At 57.2% G+C, this 19,207-nt stretch overlaps 1 protein-coding gene across 3 annotated transcripts in view; it reads right to left on the bottom strand.

The window, feature by feature from the left end:
• Positions 1-19,207, bottom strand: part of CELSR3 (cadherin EGF LAG seven-pass G-type receptor 3) — a 76,334-nt gene that overhangs the window by 17,467 nt on the left and 39,660 nt on the right. For 2 of the 3 annotated variants that reach the window (XR_016350434.1, XM_014577431.4), the window contains exons 9-23: positions 17,575-17,744; positions 17,004-17,189; positions 16,622-16,732; positions 14,522-14,690; positions 13,943-14,084; positions 12,540-12,660; positions 11,653-11,836; positions 11,346-11,447; positions 6,202-6,296; positions 4,510-4,719; positions 3,828-4,011; positions 2,534-2,683; positions 1,307-1,475; positions 701-868; positions 111-237 (exon numbers count right to left, since the gene is read on the bottom strand). Coding sequence is in view for 1 of the 3 variants with exons in the window: in XM_014577431.4 (XP_014432917.3) it covers positions 111-237; positions 701-868; positions 1,307-1,475; positions 2,534-2,683; positions 3,828-4,011; positions 4,510-4,719; positions 6,202-6,296; positions 11,346-11,447; positions 11,653-11,836; positions 12,540-12,660; positions 13,943-14,084; positions 14,522-14,690; positions 16,622-16,732; positions 17,004-17,189; positions 17,575-17,744 (2,288 nt within the window). In the remaining 2 variants the exon portion in view is untranslated. The remainder of the gene's footprint in view (positions 1-110; positions 238-700; positions 869-1,306; positions 1,476-2,533; positions 2,684-3,827; positions 4,012-4,509; positions 4,720-6,201; positions 6,297-11,345; positions 11,448-11,652; positions 11,837-12,539; positions 12,661-13,942; positions 14,085-14,521; positions 14,691-16,621; positions 16,733-17,003; positions 17,190-17,574; positions 17,745-19,207) is intronic. The other variant, XR_016350435.1, reaches the window with a different exon arrangement.

Raw genomic sequence — 19,207 nt, 5'->3', positions numbered from 1 at the left:
ACCTCACAGAAATGCATCCTTTTGTTCTGGCTTTCACCACCATTCTGTCCCTGCTCCCACGTTCCCCCTCTTTCCTCCCCTCCCTCCAGCCTCTGCAGAGACGGGGTTACCTCTCGGTGGGAGCTATCCATCAGCACCCCAAAGGTGCCAAGCTGGGAACACTGGCAGCGCACGTGCGTGGTGTTTCTGAACACGAGCTCACAGTCCCTTGCTGTCCAGAAGCCAGAGGGGTCAGTCCTGCAGCCGCAAGGAAACAGAGCAATCTCAAAGGAACAAGCCTTCAAAATCACATCTCCTGCCCGGTGCGGAGTACGTGGGGGCGGGTTGTATTGGTGAGAACCAGCCTGCAGGGCATTAGCTTAGAGGTTCTTTGGCTGCCTGGACAGGTTCTCTACTCCTAAGGTGTCAGGGGGACAGAGTGTTTCCATGTTCCAATATCAAAGCAGCTACTCAATGCTGCCTGAAGTTGGTGATCTCTGCCCTCAGCAGCAGGGTCAGTGCAATGTGCCAGAAGGCAGCACCTTGGTGGGCCAGTTCCACCTCCCTGGTGACCCCCACCCACCCGAAGGGTGCTGTGTGGCAGAGCTCTGCCCCAGCACACAGGAGCAAGGACGGTTAAGGAGAGACAGGGAACTAGTTCGTGTCTCTGGAAGGCTGCGGCAGCGAATGGCCCCGGGGCATGGCCAGGCGGGGCACTTACGGGCTGGAATGATTCCACTGGACACAGAGGGGCTTGCTGCGATTGGCCGTCTCCAGCAGGCGGAACTCCAGCACCAGGGGCGTGTCCAAAGTGCCCTGGGCGAAGGTGTGGTTGCTGAACACAGACACGCTCACTATGGGGGAGTTCATGACAGGGTTCTTAGGCAGCCTGGAAGAGATCACAAGGGCCTCATAACGGAGCCCGGCCAGACCGGCCTGGCATTGCAGAGATGCCCGAGGGCTGGGCAGGGTTGGACTGACAGCCTGAAGCACTCCCGCGTCCATGGCACAGGCTGCAAGCCGCCCACCTCGCCTCAGTCCTATCTTAGGCCATGGGGAGGGGCAGTTCATCCTCTGTGGTCCATCCAGTCCTGGGCCTCCTGGAGGCTGCCAACACAGGACCGGTTGTGTGAATGGTTTCAGGGTTGCAGATATCAGCTCTGGATGGAGCCCACAGCCTCCACGCAGGCCCTTGGCAACTGTCACATGGGCCAGATTGGAGCCCCGAAAAGCCCTGCACCCAGATCCTGCAAGGCTGGGAGTTCCCTGTTGCTTGTAGCCTTCTCTGTCTAGAGCGCATTGCCGGCAAACACGCAGTGACCAGTACCTGAGACTGCGGCGATCCACCTGGTAGTGGGCTGGCAGCAGCCCTCCCAGGGTGCGGTAGATGATGAGGATGATGATGGTGACGGCAGGCTCGGGCTCCGGGAGGGTCATCTTTGGGGAGGAGCTCTCCACGGTGTCGTTCATGTCCCTGCTCGTGAGTGTGGAAGCTGCTGTGGGCAGAGCTTGGGTCAGAACAGGCACCTGTAACAACGGAGCCTTGTCCTGTTCTGAGGCAGAGTGTTGGGCCGGGGGAAGGAAATACCTGGTGCCACTGGCCATCTCCCTGGGCCATGGCTCATGAGCCACGTGGCAGCCCTGAGCACGCCATCAGGGACACAGCAGTGTGTCTTGGGAAGGACTCAGACAAAAGCCCTTTGTCCTTGCTGGGCCCGGAGAGCTCCATGGCCGTAGCAACTCTCTCATTAGGAGGGGGCCTCTAAGAGTCTCTCTGGAGACCACCTGCAGGGTCCCTGCATCATGGCAGCCTCCCCGGTGAGGCCAGAGACAGGAGCCAGCACTCGGTGCTATTTCAGGAGATAGCCAGGAAGCCACGTCTGACCCTCCCTTGCAAACACTCAGCAGCTCCTCCCAGCCTGGAGGCTGCAGCACCGAGGGGATGCGCCCTGCATCCTAGCCCAGGAACTGAGGGGTTTGCAAGGGAGCTGACAGGATGTGCGGGCCCCTGGGCAAGTGGGGGTGGGGCTCTTCATGCTTCCAGAAAGGGTGGGGCTTCAGGCAGAAGGGGAGGGGCCAAGGGCAGTCAACCCTCTGCACTGCACCCCACCCCAGTCCTCTGCGCAGGGCTCTGGTGGCGATTTAAAGGGCCCCAGGCTCTGGCCACTGCCACAGTAGCAGTGGTGGCGGCCAGGAGCCCCAGGCCCCTCTGAATTGCTGGGCCCTGGAGCTACTGCCCCCTTTGCCCCCTCTCCCTGTTGGCGAGCCTGGGGGTTTGTCTCTCTCGACCTGGGAAAGGGCCCTTTGGGATGAGACTCACAGTTGTTCTCCCAGGCCCTGGAGCAGAGGAGTCTCTGACAGACTCAGGAGACAGCCCAGGCTGGGTGTCTGGCAGCACATCCCTCCGCCAGCTGCCTGACTGCAGCGCCTGTGCCGGAGGTGCAGGGTACTGACTATAGTGCAGGGCGTGCACGCAGGCCCACACGCCTGCAGGGGAGGCAGGCAGCCACTACCCCACGTCATTCCCTGGGGCTCAGGCCAGGCATTCACTTACCTTCCCCCACGGGGGGTGCAAGCAGCGAGAGCGGGAGCACCACATGGGTGTGTGGGTCCCACATGGCCTGCCCCCGGAAAAGGCTGCTGTGGTAGCGGGGGTAGCGCCGCCGGACGTGGGTGTGGTTCTCCAGGCGGTCAATGCTGAGCACTGCGTGGGGAGGAGGCAGAGGAATCAGGGGCCTGGCACAGCGCAGGGCGCAGGCTTGGTACTCTGGCTGGAGAGCAATGGGAGGGGCTCAGCATGCAGGGTGCTCACGCCGGCTTCTACCTCTGGAGGAACCGATTCAAATGTGCCTGAGGCCATGAGTGGCAGACAATGGGCTTAGCCCAGACCCTGGCAGAGCCCTGGTCTCACTTGTCCTTGCAGAGCAGAAGGAGGGATCAGCGCTGTGGGGGTGAGGAGGGAGTCCAGCTGCACTCACTCTCAGGAGCAATGTGCTCACCAGGTGGGCCTTGATATGTGCCCTGCCCTGTACACTCCCTCATGGGGCCACAGGAGAGACCCAGCTCCGTGTGAGAGAGACGTCTAGGGATGCAGAGCCCAGATCCACCTGTGAGTTTGGGGAGGGTGGAACCAGTCAGCCATCCAGACCTCAGAACCCCGATAGCAGGCTGCCCAGGGTACGATGGCCCCTTCTGCTGTGTTAGGACTTAGGAGGGATTGCAGAAGGTTGTGGTCAGTGGAGCCTTTCGGCACGGACAGAGCCCTGCGCCTCCGTGGGTATCTGCTTTATCTCTGCACATGGCTCATTTTTGTGGATATGGATACGGATGCTCATTTTGGATGTAGAACCGTGCAAACTTGTGACTTTCTGCTTTGCATCTGCAGGTATCCACGTCTGTGGATGTGCGTGCAGAGATCCTCGGATAATTTCTGCAGATGTGCGCGCCAATTTTGGGTCTGTGCAGGGCTCTGTGTTAGACCGGGAATAACTTCGAGGGTAGCAACTTTCCTGTGGCAGACTCACCCTCCCTAACCACGACCGGCTGCGGCTCCCCTGGGAGAGAGTTTAGGGCAGTGAGGAATAACTTCTGTAGCTGACACTGCAGGGGGCATAAACTGGGGTGGAACTGCTACAATTGCTACCACCATGTTTGGCCAGGACTGAAGGGGTGACACTACAACTCGCGCAAAGAGCAGCGAGAGTCTTAGTGATCCGAAGTGGGAGTGGGCAGGTTTTAGATCCCCTCCAGCAGCACAGCACCCCTGCTGACTCAGAGGACAGAGCACCCTGCCCTGCAGCACTCCAGGCTGTTCTGGGGGTCTCCCGACCAGCTTCACCTCTACTCACTGATGTTGGGGGTCACCACGCCCAGGGGGTTGAGGTAGGTGAGTTTCATGTTGCTGGCGAGCGTGCCTGTGTACTCTCTCAGCTGCTCCATCAGCCCCACGCTGCCGTGTTCGCTCTGCAGCAGCAAGTTCCAGTGCTCCCGGTTCTCCAGGGCCAGCACAGAGCTGCCTGCCCTCAGCAGGTTCTGCAGACAGAGGGAGAGTCTTGAAGGTAAAACCCCTTCCTTTGAAATCTTCTAAGCCTCCTCTCTCCATGCTCTTCCCTGCCTGCTACAGGGGAGTCGGGCGGGAGGGGGCAGGGCGTTCTCAGAGCTGGGTGTCACGCCAGCAGGAGACAATCCCCGGCTGCAACCTTTGGCCATATAGGAAGGGTTTCCTTACTCCAGCCACACTGGCCCTTGCTTGGTCACACCCCTTGGCTCTCCCCTGGCCTCCATGGACTGCACAACCCTTCGCTCCTCAGAGTAACGAAGGGGCGGAGCAATGAGAGGGGGCAGGCACCACCCCTGAGGGCTCACAAGCCATGACAGGTTGCACCTGAGATAATGAGCCGTGCAGCTCAGGCCCGGGCTGGGGAGGCTGATGCCGGGAAGGCAGCTGTGCTGGGGCTAGTTGAGGGGCAGCGCCAATGAGCTCTGGCTTGCTCAGCGGGAAGGAGAGGAGGAGGGCTCCTCCCAGCTCACCTCGTTGAAGTGGGCGTCCTGGGTGGCGGTCAGGCCGAAGCCGCGCTGCCTGCTCTCGAACTCCATCAGGTGGGACAGCAGGCGGTAGGCGATGTGAACGTCATTGCCGAAGTAGCGCTCCATCTGGTCCGTCACCGCGCGCAGCCGGTGGGCCAGCTTCTTCGCCTCAATGGTGTTCAGCTCCGTCTCGTTCCTGTCCAGGCCCTCCAGCTGCCAGCAGGCAGAAGGGAGAGGGGATGAAGCAATGCGACGTGGAGTGAAAATCTTGCCCTTCCCTCCCCAGCTTAACCCAGGGGTAACAGGGAGAAAGGCTGATGCGCTACAGACCCAGCTGCTGGCTTTGGGGTTCCAATTGCCCCTGGACTGTGCTGGCCATTTGTGCAAGCCTGTCAATGGAAGGATTCTCTCTAGGCACGGGCACAAGGCCAACGGCAGGTGGTCGAGAGGGCAGCAAACTGTGCCTCAGCAACCTGCTCCCCATGGAAAAAAAAAGAAACCCCTGATCGCAGGTGCGCGTCATTTAACTCTGGGCAAGAGGGCCTGGTAGTTGTAGATCCCCCCTCAACTGGAACGCTAGTCAACGTCACACACAGGTTTCAAGGGCTATGTCTAGACTGCAGAGTTCTGTCGGAAAAAGATACGCAAACTGTGAACCAGAAAACCTCCACAGTGTAGACATAGCCAATGTGGTTTCAGGTAGGGATGTGAATGACTACCGGTAGTGGCCTCTATCCAAAAGAGGCAGCAAGGCGGGGCGGGGGGGGAGCACACAGAGTTGTTTCAAAGCCTGTGGCCAGACCCTGTGCTCCAGGTGGCGCTGCTACTTTGAAAGGCCACATGGAGCATGGGGCCAGCGGGGAACTGCTTGAGTCCCCCGCTGGTCCCGTGCTTCCCGAAGCACAGCAGTGGATTTGGGGCAGGGCGAGTGGGACGGCTGCCCCGGGCCCCGTGCTTGCAGAAACCCCACGCATGTGCCGTGTCAAAGGGGAGGGGCCCGGGAAATTGTGCTGCCTGGGGCCCCACGGCGCTCTCATCCGCCCCTGCCAAAGCTTCCCCAATTATCACCTCTAATATCATTAGCTCACAGACATTTACCTCCTCCTCTTCCCCCCCTCTATACCCCTTCTGTTCTGCAATGTGATTTGGCCTTTTCATATGTGTTCATTTTTTTAAATTGTATCCTTGGGTATATATGGTTGTGACAAGTTTCTTCCACTATTTGATCTGAGGAAGTGGGTCTGGCCCATGAAAGCTCATCACCTATTAAACCATCTTGTTAGTCTTTAAACTGCTACACAGTCCTGTTTTTTGTCTTAGGATTACAGACGCTTTCTCTCTGAATGCTGGGTGGGGAGAGATGCCCTGATTTGTCGGGGCAGTTGGTGACTGTGACAGTCTGACATATTAAATTGAAACAAACTCTAGTTCAAATAAAATCCCGGTTTCAAGGAAGAACAGGGCTGGAGCATCCAAGTATTGAAAGGGGCTCCTGCTGGAAGCAGGGTCATGTTCTGGTCACCTCTAAGGCTGAATTTGCAAGTGCTCAGCACCCACCATTGGGACTGGATTTTCCAAAGAGCTCTGCTGTTGGGTGCGGGGTGAGTGCAGAGCCAAACTGAGAAAATGTTGCTTGCCAGGGCTACCCTCTTCCAACAAGCTACAGCCCAGGGAAGGAGCGAAGAGGGCAGTTACCAATGTCGAGAGCTCCTTGAAGGCAGGTGACGTGCAGTTGAAGAGATCGGGCTCCAGCCAACCTTTCTCTTCATCGCAGTGGCGAATTGCTGCTCCTGAAAGAAGGGGGCATTGGAGATTCAGAACTCAGAGCCGTGGGACAGAGTTTCCCAGCTGGTGAGAACAGTGTCATTCCCAGAGCTAATCTGCGCCGTAGGCGGTATCACTCAGAACAGCGCCAGGCAATAACGCCAGAGCCCATTCTGAAGCCAACTGGCCTCCATCAGCGAGCCGTGCTTAGCGAGTCTGTCTGTGCGCTGTCCCGCTTTCTGTACCAATTCACCCAACAGCTGGGAAAATGCTCTCAGACGGTGGGTTGTTTAGAAGCTGCTGCCTGTGTGTGGGGTTGTGATTGGTTACTCGCGTCACAGGGTGTGACTGACCGACTGAACCTCTTAGAGGCTACGTCTACACTCAGAGCTCTTTCGGGACACCGGAAGAATTGAAATAGCTATTCTGCATCTTTTGAGCAAGCCAGTTATTTCAAAATACAACGGGCTTGCTGTTGCAACATCCCTGCAAACCTCGTTCCACGAGGAGTCAGGGACATTTCAGAATAGTGATTTATTTCGAAATAAGTGCTGTGTAGATGGTGCCAAATTTCAAAATAAGCTATTTTGAAACTGATTTGAAATAAGCTATGCAATTTGCGTCGCTCAAATTGCGTAGCTTATTTTGAGCTCCCGCTGCAGTGTAGACACACCCAGAGAGGGGAACAACAAACAGCAAATAACAAGTAAGTAATTCATGGGGGTAGTGGGGCTCAAGTCTATGCACATTTGCATATTGACAAACAAGTATGTACCTCCCCCAGCGCTCATCTGACCCCCACAGCTGACCAAAGCCATAGGATAGTTTGGGGCAGCTGCCCTGGGCCACATGCTTTGGGAGGGCCCCCCAGGGCCCAGCGAGATTATCAGAGGAGCATGGGGCCAGTAGCAGGGGATCAGACCCCTCTGCAGCAGAGGCAGGAGCCCCGGGAAGTGGAGTGACCCAGCAGCCTTCTCCACCCCACCATCTCCGAGCTGGATCATTCTGCTCAATTGTGGTGTGAGGAAGCCGTGTGACCCAGCCCCAGTCCACTCCACTCTCTTCCCCCGAGTGACACAGACGGGAGTTGGGCTCAGGGGAGCTCAGTGGAGTAGGCTGAGGCTGAGTTGTTCTGCTTCCCACCCCAAGCCCCCCTCCCAGTGGTCCCCCAGGTCATGTCACTTGGGGAAATGGGTGGAGTGGGTGGGAAGAGGCAGGTGGGGACAGAGCAGGGGCAGGGCTTGGGGGGAGGGATGAAGTGGGGACAGGGTGGGGGCGGAGCAGAAGCAGGAAGAAGCAGGATGAGGGCAGGCCTGGGGTAAAGGGAAGAGATGTCCCAGGCCCTGCATCCCCCTTAGATACAGCTCTGCAGCTGACTAAAGACACAACTGACACGTCCACCCAGACTGTTGACTGCATTTGCTGGAATCCCTGCTGGGACGCAGCATCTCTCCCCCCCACCTTTTGTCTCCTTCCAGCGTTCTGACATGAGGAATGTTACTGGCACAAGCACAGTGCTGTGACTTTCCTGCTTTAGTCAGATTGGTATCTCCCGGGCGGCCACACACATTCTGGAATGAGGGTCCACACGGGAGTTGCACCTGTATAGCTACAGCAGTGTAATTATGCCGGCATAGTTATGCCAGTTGCTTTCTCTGGCCATGTCTACACGGCCACTTGACTGCAATGCAACTCTCTGGCTGAACTCCCCCCGCCCCCGCCCAAGTGCAGAAAGTTCAGTGCTGTAAAGCACCAGTGTAAACCAGGCTATAGAGCCGAGAGCCGTGCTCCCGGCCTGTGAGCTACTCCCCTGGTGGAAGTGGTTTACACAGAGCGCTAGGCGAGCTCCCTCCCGGTGCTCCTGCCATGGCCACACTCATGTCCCACTGTGTGTGCAGACAGCGACGAGCACAGCAGGGCCCTGATCCTGGCTGAAGCCTGGCACCTCTGGGAATATAAATAATACAGTATGTGCTATCAATCAGATGGGTTTAAAAGCCACCTGCATATCCAATATCCTCATGAACCACCCCCCGGAAGAGTCCACCTCATCCCTCCCGAAAGCAGCTGCCCAATGATCAGCAGCAGCCAGTGCATCACCAACTCTACAGTGAGTCTCGCACCCCACCAAGCCCACTGTCCTATGAAGCAGGCCATGCAGGATGGCCATGGGTTGCCCTAGCAGTACCCACGGCAATGTCCTGAACGGGAGCAGCGCCAGCAGGAAACCTAGGCGCAGCACAGGTGGGGCGAAGTGCTCTGTGACTAACTCGCCCTGCACCCGCAGCGGGGTCAGTGTCATTCTCTCTGTTTTACTGATGGGGAAACTGACGCTTGGAGAGGGGAAGCAACTTGCCTGGGGTCATACAGGTTGGTGGGAAAGCCAGGATGAGAGCGCAGGAATTCCTGGCCTGAAGGAGCTCCCATGTTCAGCCTCCCAACGCCTTCATCACCATCATCTCGATCTTCCCTACTGCAAGGCTGGGCAAAGATTTTCCCACATTCGCTAAGGAAATTGTATGGAGGGCCAGCTAGGGAAAGTCGGGGAAGGCTGTGCCTCTCTAAACAGCCAAGCGTGGCCTATCCCCACCCCCATCCAAACCCTCTTCAGCACCCCCTGTGACTTCCTTCATACCACCCCCTGCTCCTCGCCCCCTGACCAGCCCTCCAGGACCCCCTGCCTCCTATCTAACCCCATGCTCCCCGCCCCCTGACCACTTCCAGAGAATCTGACTGTGCAGTCAAGGTGCTGGGGTGGGGCAGAAAGAGAAAGGCCAGGGGCTAGTTTTCCCCACTCATTGCGCTGCCCGGGAGTTGGGTTGGCTGCTCCTGGTAAGGCTGTCCCCAGCCCTGCTCCCTGGTGGGAGCTTGGGACCAAACTGAAGGGTCCAGCAGGTCGGATGTGGCCTGCAGACCTTAGTGTCCCCCCTGTCCTACAAGCTTCTTCTCCTCCAAATTGGCAACAGCAGCAGCAACCCAACTACCCCGGCCAGAGAGAAAGGGTTCAGTGGCAGAAGCCACTAGCAAAGGGATGCCTGTTCTCCCTCATCTCTGCTTCTTGCCCTCCCTTCAGCAGAAGAATGAGCCTCTATCCCTTAGCAATCCCTGTGGGCTTGTGCAGTTGCCATATTTTAGGTAGGATCCTGCAGAATATTCTTGGTCATTGGCCTCCTTTATCAAGGTTCCCGCTGTGACGTGCTCAGTCGAGAACGGCCCTTCCCACCTAGCAGGGTGGACTGCCACCATGGCATCTGAGGTAGGATTGGGGACCACTCTACTCCTAGAACACGCAACATGATGAAGCTGTGTCATGGGTTTCAGTGCTTCCCAGCTGCTCTGGCCTACGGGGCATAAGCCAGCCTGCCAGGCACAGGGAGCTCTTCTCTGACAGCTGCCGATTGGTTTCTGCTCTTCATGTACCGCAAAGGATCCTCTGCCTCGGCCACACACAGCCTCCACCTGGGTCAGCCCTCCTGCTGTCACTTCTTCCCACAGACTCTCTACTGGCCCTCCACCTGCTTTCCCTGAGAGAGGGCAGCTCCTTTCCTCTGGTCTGGAGGGAAGTGCCCATTAGCCTTTGACACCCGTCACACCCTGTGAACCAACCAGCAGCTAGTCCTTGCCCCTCAGAGTCTAAACATGTGGAGCTCCTCTGTAGCCCATGGCCAAGACCCACTCATGCATCTCCCAGGGACAGCAACACTCAAGAGATCCCAGCCCTGCAGCCATCCAGAGCCAATGAGACAGCATAAAGGCAGCAAGATGCAGGGTGTGGGAGGGAAGGGGGAGCAGTGTCTGGCTGCAGTCTAATCTCTGAGGTTAGTTTGCCCGGGAATGGGAACGGCAGTCAAGGGGAGCCAACGGGAGGTGCAGCATTAGTAACACAGTCAGCAGCTCTGGAAGCATGGGGCCTCAGGCAGGAGAGGGGGATGGTAAGCCACACAGAGCAGCCCTTGCAACACATAGTGAGGGAAATGGGACAGCACTGGGTCCTTACCTGCACCCCGCAAACCTGATGAGGAGGGAGCGAGAACGGGGAAGAGAAGCGACTTGGTTAGAAGCTGAAACCTGCAGTGGGAGAAGACTGCCCATCTCTGGGGAAAGGTCTCGCCGAGGAGGGGGGCGGGGACGGTTCCTTTTTGGCTCTGTGGTTCCCAGGCTCAGAACCGCTCTGGATTCCCAGAAGCCAGGGATTCCCATCTCCCACTGCCTGGAGGCTGCTGCTCTCCCTTTCTGATGTGGCACTGTCCAAAGTCAGCGTCCGCTGGATCGCTACTGCACGCTCTAGCAGGGGAGGCCTTCGAGGAGCTGCGGGGCGTGCGGCTGCCAGCCTGCTGTGCAGAGGGGCCTACAGAGCTGGGCAACCTCAGATTTGCTTCCAGGTGCTATTCAAGGTGCTAAATGTCATTTCCCTGGCCTGGGCTCTTCCTCTGCCCCTCTGTGACAGTTACAGCTGACCGGGCTGTCCTGCTCTGCAGCTAGGGAGGAGGAGGGGGGATTGTGGGTGGAGAACCTTCCTCTGTGTCTCAGGATGCAGTGCCAGAAGCATCTGCTCACTCAGCAGTGGGTGCATCAATAGGTGGGGGTAGAGGCTGTTCCCAGGCGTTTTGGCCCCTCCTGCTGTTTGTATGTTTCAGGCCTGCATCCCGGCTGCTCACAGAAGTGCCCCTGCAATCCTCTCTGTGTGGAGAAGACCCCTAGAGCAGCTCGAGTCCCGTAGCTTGGCTCTCACTGTGACGCTGCAACCCCACCGCTCCGCTTGGAACAGGGTCCGTGCAGTTCTCTGTTCTCACAACTTCTCCCGCTCTCTGTTTCAGGACAGTGGCCGTTCCCCTCACACTTCAATTCTCTGTACCTCCCAGCCCAGAGATGCGGGACTCCACAGCTCCCATCTGACCAGCCCAGCACTTCCTCCTAACTGCCTGGGGCAGTGCTAGCCACAGGAGCTGGTCACGAGGGGGGTTGAGAACCTTGCTGTAGGCTAAGGGGGTCCTGTCTTGCTGAGGGACACGGCAGGATGTTCCCTTAAGGGCTCCAGCCATGTCCCTCCGCAGTAAGTAAGGGGGATCACTTACCTAAGGAGCCTTTGGGACAAGGCACTGCAGCTGGGAGCCCAAACTTGGTCTGTGGCCACCAGACACCAGCTCTCAGGGTTTTAGGGCAGCCGTCATAGAGCACTGCGAATGAAAAGGAAGGAACTGGGGTTAGGTGGGAGCAGAGGGGCGGGGTCTGTGCCAGCGCAGTGTCCCACAGGAGCGTATCAAGGGCAGTGAGAATGTCCCGGGGTGCAGGGATTCTAGTGCCTGAGCTCAGGGTCGGGCAGTGCCGTTCTGGCTTCACACTGCTGTCCAATGCGCAACATTCGTGGGTCTTCAAACTCACCCACGCAGCCACTTGGGGTCACCTCTGCGAAAGGGCTGTCACAGCTGTTGCACTGACGACCAATCACTCCGGGCCTGCAGTGGCACTGGCCTGTTTCCTGGTCACATGAGCGGGAGGAGGAGCCAATGGGGTAGCAGTCACAGGGCAGACAGGTGTCACTCCCCTTGGGGCGGTAATGGAACTCCTGCAGGCGGTTAGACACACCAATCAGGGGAGGGGAGAGCAGCACGGTGGAAGGGTCCAGGGCAGGATGGAAGGGTCCAGGGCAGGGTGGAAGGGTCCAGGGCAGGGTGGAAGGGTCCAGGGCAGGGGTGGGCAATAATTTTAGACAGGAGGACACTTCAAAAATTGATCAACCCTCTTGGTGGGTGGCAGAGGCCCTTTTGCCCACCCCTGGTCCAAGGGAAGAGTGAGGGGTGCATAAGACAAGGGAAGGGCACCGTGGGAAAGGGAAGAGCACTAGTCAGCCAGCATGAGTGGGGAGGGAGACAGGTATCTAAATTTCAACTTAACATGCGCTAACTGGGCACTTCCCCAGCTTGGGGATCAGGACCAGCCTGTGCAAAGCAGCCCATGCAGAGACTCTTCCACCTTCCTCCCAACTTCCACACAGGCCTCCCCAGTTCTGTGAATACTACGTCCCACCTCCCACCTGCCTGTCGCTTCCCTCATCCATCACCCACAGGTTTCCACAGGGAGCAAGGGGGGCTCAGGAAATTCACACTTTGCTCCAGCTGGCCAGCAATGGAGTCTGGCAGGACCTGGGACAGGGACTACGGATGGTGCTGACAGGCTGGGTGTGTGCGAGGGGTGTGGCCAGTGCAGGATAGCGTAGGGATGGCATGAGGGCCAGGGCTTGAGTGCCTGAGGGGTGTGCTACTCCTCACCTTACAGTGGCACTGCCCGTTGGTTTTATTACAGTCGGCATCGAAGCCCTTATTCACGTCGCAGTTACAGGGCCCACAGGTCGGGTTCCCCCACCAGCCCTTTGGACACTGCTGATCCATCCTGAGGAAGGAAACCCAGAGTCACCTGGCAGCCTTCTCTCTCCCCACCCTGCCCTGACACTCCTCGTGAGTGATCACAGCACTGACAATCTGAGCGACTGGGAGCAGAGTTTATCTCCTGGGCTTGACCCCAGCAGGCAGCAGGCTTTTTTAGTGGTTACACATTTACATGCAGGGGGCAGGGAGGCAGGCGGGAGCCGGTGCTCGCAGGGAGCTGGCTTTTAAACTGGCTCCCAGTGAGCACTGGCTTAAGAGGCAGAGAGCCAACTTGAAAGGGGGCACCAAGGGGGGGGGGGGACAGGCAGTTCCATGGGAGCTGACATGCATGGAAAGCCGGCTTAAAAGCTGGCTCACCTTGTGTACTGGCGCCCACCTACTCCCTGTGCTGCTGCCTGAGATAGGCAGCAGCACCGGGAGGAGGAGCAGGGGAGGCAGCTCCATGGGAGCTAGCTCCATGGGAGCTAGTACGTTCAGGGAACCAGAATGAAAGCCAGCTTCCTGCATTACCAGCTCCTGCCTGGCTCCCCCACGCTGTTGCCTCTCTATCACAGGCAGCTGCGCAGGGGCGGGGAGAGGGACAGGTGGCTCCATGGGAGCCAGCATGCATGGAAAGCCGGGGGTTAAAAGCTGGGTTCAAACAGAGGCAGCAAACGGGGGGGGGGGGGGTGCATGTAACCATTAGAATTAACCAATAAGCCTGGGATTATCGGTTAATTGTGCAAGTGACCACATGGTAACATTCCTAGCAGGCTTACCCGCAGGGTGTGGAGGGAAGGACTTGCATTGCATTTGAGAAGCCCCATTGGACAATGTTCAGAACAGCACTGATGGGCACCAAAGAGAGATGGATTCAACCCTCCCTCAGGCATAAGGAGAGAAAACGCAATAAGGGGTCTCTAGGAAGGAGCAGAATGGGGTACAGGGAGGGGCAACCAAAGCCAGCACAACCAGACTTGCACTTGCACTGACTGGCCAGAAGGGGGCTCTGCCTCCCAGGACAGCCGGGGGAGGGAACACCCAGAACAGGACCAATCACCAGCTAGTGCCTATCTGCTGCTGCAGCTTATTCGCCACCGGAGGTCACCATCCTCCTTCGCAGATGCTTCCTCCCCAGGCATTGGAAATGCCACAAAGGGAGGAGTCTGACATGAGCGGGGCAGAAACGAGCAGTGGCTGATCCCAACCCCTCACTTCAGCGCTAACACCCTCTGAGCATCAGGATCCCTGCGAGGGGCCTGGTGCTGACGAGAGCCCGGCCGAGGAGGGGCCGCCCTGGGGCTCACCTGTGCTCGCAGTACTGCCCGAAGTGGTTTCCGCCGCACTCACACACGTAGCCAAGGGGGGAGCCAGGCTTCCGTCGACACGCCGACTTATTCTTGCAGGGGTTCAGGTGGCACGCGTCCACGCAGTCCCCGCCGTAGTACCCTGGGGGGGCAGACACAGACCTTTACCAAAGGGAGTGAGACGTCGTGGCTACCGAAGGAACCACTGGGAAAATGCAGCTGGGCTGGGGTAGAGGCAAGAGAGGAAGAGAGTCTATTCAGGTGGATCACAAGGCCTTACGCTCCCTAGTGAGCCAAACCCAGACTCCTGCCTGCTGCTTTCTGAGGGGAGTTCCAGTCTCGGGCTGCGACTGGGTTTTAGCCTCCCAGAAAGCTACCAAGTGGCCCATTGCTCATAGTGGGCTGGCCCAAGGGAGCATTGCGGGGGGAGGAGGGAAGCCCCCGGGAGTGTTGGCAGAAGGAGAGAGAGGACACAAGCCAGGCAAAGGGAGAAGAAACAGAATGGAGAGAGATGAGAAAAGGGGGACAGGGAGTGAAAGGAAGCCGGAGCTGCCTGCCGCTCTGTTGGATGGCCCCTACCTGGCTGGCACACGCAGGAGTAGCTCTGCCACTCATCCCTGCAGATGCTGTTGGCCGGGCAAGGGCTGGACTCACAGGGGTTGGGCACGCTGCATCCTGCTTCCACGTTCAAAGCTCTGTTGGGCTTGGGCAATGCCATCCCAGAGGGCGTGTCCCCTAGGCGCACCCCCTGCAAGCCAAGCCAAAAATACATGGTGAAGCCAGGCTCATTCAGGAACAAGGCTCAGGGCTTCAGTGATAGGAGCCCGGCCTGGGTGACCCAGCTCAGCTCTAAGGCAGGGATCCTGTCTCCATCCTGATCAGCAACGCTGACTTCTGCAGATCTAAGAAGGGCTGCTCTAGAACTGCACTCCCAGTCACCCAGCAAACGTTGCTAAGCTGCTCCCATCAATTCCCCTTCCTTCCTGCTCACATCCTGTGGCTCCACCCAGAAGTCTCCTTCTATTCCTTCAGAGCCCTCAGGGCTGAAGCATGTTAACGTAAGAATATAAGAACATAAGAATGGCTGTACTGGGTGAGACCAAAGGTCCATCCAGCCCAGTAGCCTGTCTGCCAACAGTGACCAATGCCAGGTGCCCCCGAGGGAGTGAACAGAACAGGTAACGATCTAGTGATCTCTCTCCTGCCATCCATCTCCATCTTCTGACAAACAGAGGCTAGGGACACCATTCCTTACCCATCCTGGCTAATAGCCATTAATGGACTTAACCTCCATGAATTTATCTAGTTCTCTTTTAAACCCTGTTATAGTCCTAGCCTTTACAGCCTCCTCAGGCAAGGCGTTCCACAGATTGACTATGCGCTGTGTGAAGAAGAACTTCCTTTTATTTGTTTTAAACCTGTTGCCCATTAATTTCATTTGGTGGCCCCTAGTTCTTATATTATGAGAACAAGTAAATAACTTTTCCTTATTCACTTTCTCCACACCACTCATGATTTTATAGACCTCTATCATATCCCTGCTCAGTCTCCTCTTTTCCAAGCTGAAAAGTCCTAGTCTCTTTAATCTCTCCTAATATGGGACCCATTCCAAACCCCTAAACATTTTAGTTGCTCTTCTCGGAACCTTTTCTAATGTCAGTATATATTTTTTGAGATGAGGCAATCACATCTGTATGCAGTATTCCAGATGTGGGCGTACCATGGATTTATATAAGGGCAATAAGATATTCTCCGTCTTATTCTCTACCCCCTTTTTAATGATTCCTAACATCCTGTTTGCTTTTTTGACTGCTGCTGCACACTGCATGGACGTCTTCCGAGAACTATCCACAATGACTCCAAGATCTTTTTCCTGATTAGTTGTAGCTAAATTAGCCCCCGTCATATTGTATGTATAATTGGGGTTATTTTTTTCCAATGTGCATTACTTTATATTTATCCACATTAAATTTCATTTGCCATTTTGTTACCCAATCACTTATGGTATGTCTAAACTACATCCCTCTGTCAAAAGAGGGATATAAATTAGGCAAATCGAAAGCACAAATGAAGAAGGAATTTAAATATCCCACACTTCATTTGCATAATTGTATCACAGTGGTCTTTCAAAAAAGGGTATTTCAAAAGTGAAATCACCGTCTAGATGCGGTTCTTAAAAAAAACACACCCTTTTTCAAAAGATCCCGTACTCCTCATTTTACAGGATCTTTTGAAAAAGGGGTTTTTTTCCCCCGAAAGACCCAAGTCTAGATGATGGTTTCACTTTTGAAATGCCCTTTTTCAAAAGACCACAGGGATGTGATTATGCAAATGAAGCATGGGATATTTAAATTTAAACTTCATTTGCACTTTTGATTAGCCTAATTTACATCCCTCTGTCGACAGAGGGATGTAGTTTAGACATACCCTTAGTTTTGTGAGATCTTTTTGAAGTTCTTCACAGTCTGCTTTGGTCTTAACTACCTTGAGCAGTTTACTATCATCTGCAAACTTTGAATACTTTAGCTGCAGCCCCTGGGAACGGAGAGCCCTGGACTGGATTTCTGTGCTCATCTGGAATAGGCTCTAGGAGCAGCCTCAGCAATTAGGCCTGGGGACTCTGATTTCCTCTCTCTGAACCCTGCCCAGTGTGGGGGGCTGCTGGACCTGAGGACTCACCTGTATGCAGCCCTGCAGGCCACTCTGCACCTCGCCAGACCCTGGGATCCCCCCAATGTGAAGATGCTTCACCTTCAGCCCATGCAGCTCATTTCCAACAACCACTGTGTCCTGCAAAAGAGGCCAAGAACAGGAGCTTCACCAGGCCATTCCCAGGCCCCCAGCCTGGGTGTGCAGGTCTCCATCCTCCCTGCTCCACACAAACCCTGTGCAGAGATCTAGTCAGGTCCGTGGGGCTGAGCATGCCCATCTACCCCCGAGGCCAGTGAGGGGCACATCAGCAACGCGTTGACTGACAGACAGATGAGAGGTTACGCACGCCACAGCCAGGACCCCGGCCCTTCCCAAGCGATCCCGCTGGCTGGGGCGTGAGGCTACTGACCTGGTAGATCCCGAAGTCCAGGCTGACGGTGATGATATAGCGCGGGTCGCGCCCGCTGCGAACATCCCGCAGCTCCAGCTGCAGGTCGTGCCACTTCCCATCACTCAGGTGCATCTGGTCCAGGAGGAGCTTGGTGGTGTGCCCAGAGCCTCTGCTCACCACGAAGGACAGCATGCCCGAGTCCAGCTGAGGAGACAGGGAACCAGCTCTAGAAATGGTGAGCAAGGCCCATGCCAGCTCAGGTTACTCCCCTTCCTCCCCATGTCCCCTCAGGTGTGCTCTGTACAGGGGGAAAGGTCCCCAGCGCAGCCTGAAAGTCTCTCCATCCCTGCACCAGCCAGGAATCTGTGGTGACGCACAGCACGTCAGCCCTGGCGCTGCATTAGACTGGAGAGTAAGTCCCAGGAACCAGCCCCTGACACACCCAAGCTGCAGTAGCCGCTCCTGGCCCCCAGATCTACCAAGTGGCAGGCTCCCTCTGCATTCAGTGAACAGATATTCCTCGCAGAGCCTGGGGCACAGCCTCGGAGCCCTGCTGGCCACGCTGCCTGTGTGGCTGCGGTGACAGTACCTGGCAGAGGATGGTGGTGTATTGGCCAGCGTGAGCCTGAAGCAGCGCCCCATTCAGCTGGCGCGTCCGGAACGCCAGCCCCACATGCCACGGCATGGAGATCTTCACCTCGTTCTTGAAGTCCCAGGAAAGGAGGCTGTTGCCATGGAAATAGTGAGCATGGTGCATGGCTGGAAGGGAAAGCAGGAGCATGAGGCCTGGGGAAGGTTGGAGCGATGTGGGGAGCCTAAATCCGGCTCACACTTCATTCAGCAAGGGAGGCAAGACGGCTCAGTCTTTGCAGGGTCTGAGCTGGCCAGAGCCCGGCTGCACCTCTTTCCAGCGAGGGGCAGGGACTTCCACACACTGCCATCCATGGGAGACCCCGGCCTTTAAGCGGTGCTCTTTCTTTCTTTCTTTGTTCCAATCTCTACTGCACCCGTAGCCAGGGCAACTGGCCACTTCCCTTCTGGGAAATGAAGCAAGAGTGCTGGTGACCAGGGGCGGATGAGAGTTTTGCGGAGCCCAGGGCAGCACAATATCGCGGGGCCCCCCCTTTGGAGAAAAAACAGAAAAAGGGGTCCCCCCCTGTGCCCACTCCTCCAGTAGCCCCACACTGATCATGTGAGCTACCCCCTCCTCATCCCCTCTCCTAACACTTCCCTCTACACACCTGCCCTGCCTCTCCCCTTTGGTGCTGGTCCCTCCCTTGCAGGTGTCTGCCCTTCTGCTTCATCCCCAGAATCCCCTGACACCTGCACCTTCCCTTACCCCTGCACCCTCCTGGTGCCTCCCCCATCCCTCACTGCCCCTGCGCCCTTTGCCCTCTTTTTCCCTGATGCCCACCCCCTTACCACTCTCTGCCCCCCGTACCCCTCATGCCCCTGTGACCTCTCACATGACTTGCTCCATCCCCGCCTTCCTCACGCCCACCCCTTCTTTCAAGCCTTCTCCCAGCACCTCCCCCTCCCCCCTTTAGCTCCCAATGCCCTTACCCTCTCCTCTCCCAGCATCATCCTGTCCCCCCTCCCACTAATACCTCCCTTCCTGCCCTTTTCCTCATTGTCTCCACTTGGCCCCCTGGCATTTGTCTCTCCTCCACTTTCTTCTCCTGACCTGCCCCCCCCCCTTCCCTCAGCACAAGCCCCTTCCTCTGCCATCCACCTTCTGCCTTCCAGTGTGCAGGGCGGTCGCGGCCCCAGCCCAGGCTCCAGGCCACGTGCCGAACTGTGCGGTGCAATGCTGGACCACACGGTTTTAAAGTCCCGGGCCATGGTGCCACACCACGCCCAGGCATCTCCCCTCTCAGCTGTTGCGCGGCGTTTCAGCATGCCACGCACACGCTCCCTTGGCCCCACATGGCCCGTACTGGCCAGCGCCGGGGAATTTCAAAAGTGTGGGGCTGCGGCGCCCCGCCACATTCCCCCTCCCCCGCCCCCGCTCCTCCAGCAGCTGCCAGCCAGCCCTTCAGCGGATGGGCCAGTGCGCCTCTGGCACTGGTGCAGGGCCTATTGAAGCGCGGGGTCCGGGGCAGCCGCCCCACTCGCCCTGCCCTATATCCGCTGCTGCTGGTGACATCACACACTGCGGGGGCCCGTCGGGTGAATCCTGCTGATGCACGGATGAGACCACGCAGGGCCTTCAGCCCCAGCGG

Source organism: Pelodiscus sinensis, chromosome 11 (genome assembly GCF_052426305.1).
Source record: "Pelodiscus sinensis isolate ZL-2025 chromosome 11, ASM5242630v1, whole genome shotgun sequence".
In the NCBI taxonomy this organism is placed as follows: Eukaryota; Metazoa; Chordata; order Testudines; family Trionychidae; genus Pelodiscus; species Pelodiscus sinensis.
Note: the sequence above shows the minus strand (reverse complement) of the source record. Positions and strands in the feature narration are given on the sequence as shown.